Source organism: Euwallacea fornicatus, chromosome 12 (assembly GCF_040115645.1).
Source record: "Euwallacea fornicatus isolate EFF26 chromosome 12, ASM4011564v1, whole genome shotgun sequence".
Lineage (NCBI taxonomy): Eukaryota > Metazoa > Arthropoda > Insecta > Coleoptera > Curculionidae > Euwallacea > Euwallacea fornicatus.
In genome coordinates, this window is record NC_089552.1 from 243,347 (window position 1) to 250,794 (window position 7,448).

The 7,448-nt window shown below is 30.4% G+C and overlaps 2 protein-coding genes across 2 annotated transcripts; one reads left to right on the forward strand and one right to left on the reverse strand.

Moving 5' to 3' along the window:
- The first annotated feature begins 637 nt into the window (after positions 1 to 637).
- On the forward strand, positions 638 to 3,955 carry LOC136342499 (leucine-rich repeat-containing protein 47-like). The gene is made up of 4 exons (XM_066288368.1): positions 638 to 1,614; positions 1,810 to 2,246; positions 2,433 to 2,702; positions 2,792 to 3,955. Exons 1-4 carry the CDS (start codon positions 1,002 to 1,004, stop codon positions 3,023 to 3,025), a joined length of 1,554 nt encoding a protein of 517 aa, XP_066144465.1. The 5' UTR covers positions 638 to 1,001; the 3' UTR covers positions 3,026 to 3,955.
- Positions 3,956 to 4,435: 480 nt separating this feature from the next.
- Pis (phosphatidylinositol synthase) lies at positions 4,436 to 7,401 on the reverse strand. The gene is made up of 5 exons (XM_066288378.1): positions 6,977 to 7,401; positions 6,799 to 6,919; positions 6,527 to 6,694; positions 6,304 to 6,467; positions 4,436 to 6,070 (listed from the first exon to the last, which is right to left on the reverse strand). The coding sequence occupies exons 1-5, from the start codon at positions 7,026 to 7,028 to the stop codon at positions 5,913 to 5,915; spliced, it is 663 nt and encodes a 220-aa protein (XP_066144475.1). The 5' UTR covers positions 7,029 to 7,401; the 3' UTR covers positions 4,436 to 5,912.
- Between the last annotated feature and the right edge of the window lie 47 nt (positions 7,402 to 7,448).

Consider the following 7,448-nt stretch of genomic DNA (forward strand, 5'->3'; position numbering starts at 1 on the left):
ATTTCTAGGGACAGAAGAAGAAAAGACACTGAAAAGTTAGGGACTTTTTAATTTTATATACTGAATTTCACATTTAGCTGAGAGAGGGAGCAGCACTCGTTACAGAGCCCTTTACTATTCTACTATTCTAACGAGCCTGGGTTTTGTTCTTATTGTTCAAATCTTTAAATTAAGAGTATTGCGTTGCATGGTTAGTTTCGGTTTGGATTTCTGTAATGTATAGGTGACACTAAAACTGAAATGAAATTATATATAGGGATCAGGATTTAGCAAAGTAAAACCGTCTTGAAAAAAGTTTTTCTACATATTTTATTTCGAATGTGGTTGAAGACATCTCTAATTTTTTCAGATTCAAGCAAATAACTCTTCCCTTTTTAAGATTCCTTAATTCTACTTCATGTAGAATAAGTTACGTTATTTTAATTTAAGTAAAAACCAGCAGATTAATTAAATTGAATATATGACACATGTATGTACTTGTGCATTGTATACATATATAATATAATAAGTGATCATTAAAATAAAACTTGCAATATTGATTTAACAATTTGCTATCAAATGCTTGACCATACTTCAAATCAATTCCAAACATACCTCCGACATTTTAACGCTTATTTGAGTTTTTTGTTAACTTAGCTCCTTAATTAAGTAGATGCACACTCACACTAGTGGTAACAAGTAGGGAGTTAGAGAAGGTAAAATTGAAAACATCATTTTTCCCCTATGTACAAAACGAAAACGATGTGCCGTTTGAAAACAGTTTCTTGAGGTTTTTTTTCGCGATTTTTTCATGATTTTTTTAAATCAATTAAAGATTTGACGTTTTAACTTTTGGACGACAAAAAGTAGTGTGCATTTATAATAATAATAATAACGATAAATAATAATATAATCTGCAAGTGATAACAGATCGTAAGCTACACCCATTACTTCCACTTAAAAACATAATTTTGGAATATCAGTTAAGCATCTCCAGGATTCCTAGAACAAAAACATAAAAAATGTGGCCGGAAATTGAAATAGCACAAAAAGAAAAAAGACGGGAAATAGCTCTTAGTGGCGCCCATATTACAGAGAGAATTCAAAAAAAGGGACTGGATCCTTCAATTTACAATTTAACAGAGTTAAACTTTTTAAGTTTAACTGGCACAAGTCTTTCCGAGGTCTCCTCAGATATTTCAAAACTAAGCAGTCTACAAACGTTGATTTTACATTCTAACAAAATTCAACAGCTGAGTGAAGATTTAACCAAACTGACAAAGCTAAAACACTTGGATCTCTCCTGTAATTGCATTGTTAATATACCTGATACGATTGGCTCATTGCTTCAATTGGCTACTTTAAATTTGTCGCATAACAAGCTGATCAGCTTTCCTGCTTTATTGTCAAATTCGAAACTTGCAGTACTTGATTTATCTCATAACAATTTGGCCACATTTCCAAATGTCTGTAGTCAGGATATGACTAATCTCAGTGAGTTGAAGTTGCAAGGCAATGAAATTGATCTACTTCCAAGTAATATTAGCACTTTGCCAGTTTTAAAAGTTTTAGATTTGAACAATAACAAATTAAAAGCTTTACCTGGAGAACTTTCAGATTGTCTTAAGTTAAAAGGTAAGTGTCTCTTTGTATTATCTGAGATTAGAACTTTTCCCATATCATTTAATTAACAATACATATTTCGTATAATTTTTGCCAAATTTTGAATGACAAACTTGCAACTTTAGGGCACCAGCTAAAACTAAGACCCCTTTTACTATACAGACCTCTATTGGTAACTATTGATAGATTTTCATTACATCATTGTAGAACTCAATCTTAAGTCGAATCCAATTGGCGATCGACGACTTTTAAAACTTATCAACCAATGCAGAACAAAACAAATAATCGATTATGTTAACCAAAATTGCCCACGAACTACCAACGGAAAAAATGGGGATTCAAAGAGGGAAAAAAAAGGTTCCAAGCCATGCCAAAAAAATGAAGATTCTGAAGATGAAACTAAGAATGAGGAATTAAATTTTAAACACAGTATTACTATAAAACCGGCAGATGAGAGTTTTAAAGTGGTTGTTGAAAACTCAACAAAGGCAGTTCGAGAGCACATCGTTTGTTGCCTTGTGAATAATGTAACTTTTAATGAAGATAATTTCAAAGATTTTATAAAATTGCAAAATAAACTTCATGATGGAATATGCAACAAAAGAAATGCAGCGACAATAGCGACACATGATTTCAAAAAATTGGTAAGGCAACGCTTAATAGTACATAGGAAATGTCGCGAAGTGTAGAAGTAAATAAGAATAGCTGTCCTTCCATAAGCTTACACTAATTAACGATTGCTATTTAAATTACTATTGAGTTCAGTGATGTTCCCACATGAAGATAAACAAATTTTTATTTGTATTTTTTCCGATTTCCACAATTTTTAGAATTCTACTACAATAAAATATAAAACTTCACCACCAAAGGAATTGCGAATTAAACCCTTAAATAGACCCATGGAAGTCACTGGTGCTGAGTTATTTACAAAACTTCAAACAGAAGCAAATAATTTAAGAAAAGAGAAAAAACGTAGCTGTTATTCGGGAATACACAAATATTTGTATCTCATAGAAGGAAAATCAGCTTACCCCTGCTTGGTAAATGATGCAGGAGATGTAATATCATTTCCTCCGATAACGAATTCAGATATTTCAAAGGTGAGTAACAAAACAGGAAATTTTTCCTTTTTGCAATGTGGATTTTGATAAGGAAAAATGTTAAAAAACCTGAATTGTATTGACACTAGATTGAGCTAATCACAAAACAAATGTTTATCGAAGTCACAAGCTCGACTTCACAACTCATTTGCAAAACTGTACTCACAGACCTATTGAAAGAGATGGCTCAGCTATTTGGCCCGGATTTGCAAATTCAACAGGTGCGAGTTTTGGATGAAGAACTAAAGTTAAAATTGGTTTATCCATCAAAAAACGACCTTAAATTCGATGAATATACTGCAATTAAAGTAATTAGGGAATAATACTGCATTGCCATGAAAGTATAAGAAGTGATAAAAATTCATCCAAATAAAAATAGGTCATTAATTTGAGTTAATGATTTATTTTATTAAATGTAAGTGTGATTTTTTTCTGTACCACTATTGCTTAAGCAGTACCCCAAGTTTAAGGTAAATTTCATATAGGAGAGTAGTTTAAGTTTAACATAAAAATAACGTCTAAAGGCGTTGGTCTAAAGTGAGATGATCAGTTACCTAGTGTAAAATATTTTGTTTTTCAGATATAATTTTCACATTGATCCTTTTTTAACGTTTTTTTTTTGTTGTTGTCAAGTCTGCAGTAAGCAGAATATTTTTTTATTCAGTAGACACCCAAACTTGCTTGGCGTTTATCTTAAAATTTCTTTAATTTTTAATAACTACTAGTTGTAAGGTGTTCAATCATGAGCATGTTTTCGTACGTATATTTAGGTAAGGTTTAAAATACCAACCGATTTCGTGGCACATGTTAACTTATCTTCACTTTGTGGTCCTATTAATCGTACGCATTTACGTCTTACACATATAACGTGACAAACGCTAGATAGATAAAGTGTGATTCTTTACCTAGGTTAATTCTAATATTAAACTGCTCAGATTGCCAAAAAAGTGCCTATATATAAGCTAATGAAAATAATTTGTTAATATTTATCATTCAGTGAGTGTAATGTTTCGTAATTAGTGACGTATTTTTTAGTTTTGTAGTACATAAGTGTAGGGTGGCCGATAAAAGATTAAGCCCACTATTTCGTTCCCAAAAGGAATTGCATGAAATTCCTGAATTTTTGTATAATTACATCTTTGTTAAGTGTGTAGGGTGTTAATAATTCATCACACATTCTTATTTTGTTTTATAATAACTTGTAATGTTTCGTATTTTGCTATTACCGAAATAAAGTTTGTTTGATACTACAAGTTTTTTCGATATGCAATGACCTCAGATCTTTTTGCGCACAAGAACTAACGGGACCAAATTCTATGAATCAATTCCTATTACTCATCACAAATAATTGTGGAGTGGATGTTAAAATGTTACTCCTTACAATGTAAGTATTTTAAACGGCGTGGTATTTCGATTGAAAGGTGGTTGAGTATCTAATTGGCCAAAAATGCATTGTTGTTTTGACCTTCGAGTATATTGGCGAAAACATAAAGGATGACAATATATGAGAAGGCACATCAGTTTAATTTTTCACGGTGTTGGAATCAGATTTAAAATATTTGTTGTTTAGGACACGACGTTGAATTAATCCAGCACAGTACGCCAATAGATTTTCTGTGCTCCTGGATAAAAATTAAATTTATTCATATCAGGACAGTTTTATTAATATTACACATATACATACCTTCAATTCATAATATATTAACTCTTATTTAATTAAATATTTCTTAAAATGCTTGAAGAATCACATCGTTTACTATTTCATAAAAACATATTTTTTGACATTTTCATGAAAAATTATCCAACTCGAAAAAAATAAATATCTTATAAATGATCCTGTAAAATTAATGCACAGGCAAAGGGACTCGACTAAATTACAACGAGTTATCGTGATAATTAAATTAAAGTATATCATTCCTCTATTTTCATGGTAAATTCAATGGTTATAAAATTTATCAATAACTTACCTAGGGAAAATCTTGAAACAATAATGAATGAAAACGTACCAATATTGCCATTAATTAATATTTTTGTTAAAAAATTAAAATCAGTAGTGGCGTTCACATTACATACATGTTGAAATATCAAGTTTCTAAACATTATTCTTTGGTTAACGCACTCCTTGCTCCATTTAAATCTCTCCCCTTTTCAAATAAGCCTATTACCTTATAAAAAAAAATGTAACAACCTTAAAAATTTAGTAGAAGAACATGGATTGACTAGTACTCTTTAACTAGTAATTTATAACAATAATTAGGGATCATAGCCATTTTTGGGTTTAGGTATAACAAGGGTTACCTCACCACACAAAATTAGGATATTATCATTGCAATTACGCAATTAGCAAGCAAACAGGGGCCGAAGATATCCCTTAAACAAAACATAACATTAATTATGTTGCTGAAATCTTAAAATAATGGCAAATTTTATGCTGTAACGTGCTATCTTATATAATAAGTACGTAAATCCGTGGGTTTCTAAACTGTTGTAAAAAGGCAGAATTCGATGTTATAACAAAAACGGTTGATTTGGATTTGTTAAAATACAAATCTATGCACAAAACTAGAATCTAAATAGTAACAGATAAATAATAATTTCGGCATGGTTGACTCATATCCTATACGCACCAAGCTGATTCATGTGTATATAAAAAGGGAAATATTTCTTGTAATCTTTCACGATGTTCGTGCTGCAGTAGTACCTTTGCCATTTATAAATAAAGCCGGTTACTGCATTCTTGTTTTGTTAATCCAAATTTCCACTAAATATACTCATAATTTTCAACAAAAATCAAAATATTTTGCAATCATTATCTTGTTCATATTAAATAAAGGCTTTGGCAGGAATGTAAATATGACAGAAAGAATATAAAGTCTTGATAATGTTATAAACAAAATATTTCGCTATAAAGAAATGAATTACAAACTGCTTCTGCTCTTTATTACTTTAATCCAGACATTGAATCAATTATTCAATTTTGACTTTTCGCGCCCCGTTTCTTGCATGAACATACTATACTACTAACCATAAATTTAATATGTTCCACTTATAATGAAATTGGATAAACGAGTCACAATCTTTTAGAATTAATGATTATTACCAAACATACTATTGAAAGCAAAGTTTTTATTTGACATTTATTTCTGTAGAACCAGTTTTTCCAATTTCAATTGTTAATACAATAATTCGCCAGAGATTAAAATTAAATGTTTACTCTGTCTTCTTTAAGAGCTTCTTCCGTTCATTTATATCAATAATAGCGAGGTTTTTAGCAGCCACAATGCAATGTAGAAGAGATATGAATGTTTTTGCTAGCATAACCGGCGCTGACGAATATAATATTATTTTCAGGAGTGGAAAACCTAAAACTATAGGATTCAATTAGTTCTGTAAGTTAAAAATTAAATTGAGTTTGAGAGTTGTTCTGGTACAAAAAGTACAAATTCCAATTATTATTATTTTCAATATTTTAACTAAATTCTTTGAGTGAGAAAATTTTGGCTTTTTAATTAATTCAACTTATATTAAAATCATTTCAGTTAAAATAAAGAGTAGTTTTGGTAGTAAAAAAATTGTGACATGCTCGATAACTAATACTTACCAAGTGGGCCTGGTGTGAAATAGTAGAGATAGAGTGATGCAAAAAATGCCTCATTTCCAAAACACATGAAAAACAAAACAATCCTATTTGTGTAGTAAACATTCATTATGGAATTTTCTGACATATCAATAAATTTGTGACTTTGTTTTCCCTGTAAAATGCTCCTGGAAGAATATTTATAAAATATTTGTAAACCAAAATCATACTATATACTGAAACATACGAATGCAGGTAAATCCAGTGGCATGCAACATCAATGCACATAGAAAGAAGTAAAGGAAACATAGCATTGGGGTACAAGTGGGCCAAGACAGCAACAAGTCCCATTGTTCCACATCGATCAGTGAGTTGATCTAACATAGCCCCAAATTTTGTTCCCTGGTTAAAATATCTGTAAAAAAGTATAAAACCTTATTAGTTAAGAATTCAGAGGATGGGGTCCTTAATTTTACAAACTAATTTAACAAAATTTTAAATTGTTATAAGCTTGTTTACCTTGCTGCATGTCCATCCACCACATCAAGTAAAGCTGACACCACATAGCACAGGGACGCGATCACATAATTTGTGGTCATGAAGTAAAAAGATATTAGTGCCAGTATTACTCGAGCATAGCCTATAAGAGTTGAGTTGTTTTAAATAGTTTTAATAAATTAAATTTAAGTTTACCAACCAATTATATTGGGTACAAACAGAAAAATATTTTCTTCAGTTTGTTCAGTCATGAGGAATTTTTTTGAAGATTAGTAAGATATGAATTTTGTTCAATTAGTAATATAAAGAGTATATTTCACACAAGGACGACTCTTGCTTTGTTATGGTTTCGTATAACCGTTATGTTTTTAGTACGGCTTTTCTTAAATGGATTAACTAATTAATATTTTAGTTCCACTTTGATAATAAACAGATGCACCTATCAAACACGTTTATTTAACTTTATTACCATTCTCTCAATATGTACGAAACGAGGTTGCCAAAATTGACATTTCTTTTACCATTCGAATTAGGAGGTGTTTGTTTCCAAAGCGTGGGAATAGTTAAACATTTCAGTACTGTCTCAAATACAAATTTTCAAATTTCTTTTTGATATTAATTAGAGGAAAAAATATTGATCGAAAAAAAGGAGAACTATAGTAACGATATAA

Excerpts from the sequence above, each read along its gene's own strand:
- LOC136342499 (XM_066288368.1), top strand. The coding sequence starts at position 1,002 with ATGTGGCCGGAAATTGAAATAGCACAAAAAGAAAAAAGACGGGAAATA. Across the intron at positions 1,615-1,809 it reads AGATTGTCTTAAGTTAAAAG|AACTCAATCTTAAGTCGAAT; the intron begins GTAAGTGTCTCT and ends ACATCATTGTAG. Across the intron at positions 2,703-2,791 it reads CGAATTCAGATATTTCAAAG|ATTGAGCTAATCACAAAACA; the intron begins GTGAGTAACAAA and ends TATTGACACTAG.
- Pis (XM_066288378.1), bottom strand. The coding sequence starts at position 7,028 with ATGACTGAACAAACTGAAGAAAATATTTTTCTGTTTGTACCCAATATA. Across the intron at positions 6,468-6,526 it reads CACTGGATTTACCTGCATTC|GAGCATTTTACAGGGAAAAC; the intron begins GTATGTTTCAGT and ends ATATTCTTCCAG. Across the intron at positions 6,071-6,303 it reads TTTCACACCAGGCCCACTTG|TTTTAGGTTTTCCACTCCTG; the intron begins GTAAGTATTAGT and ends TGAATCCTATAG.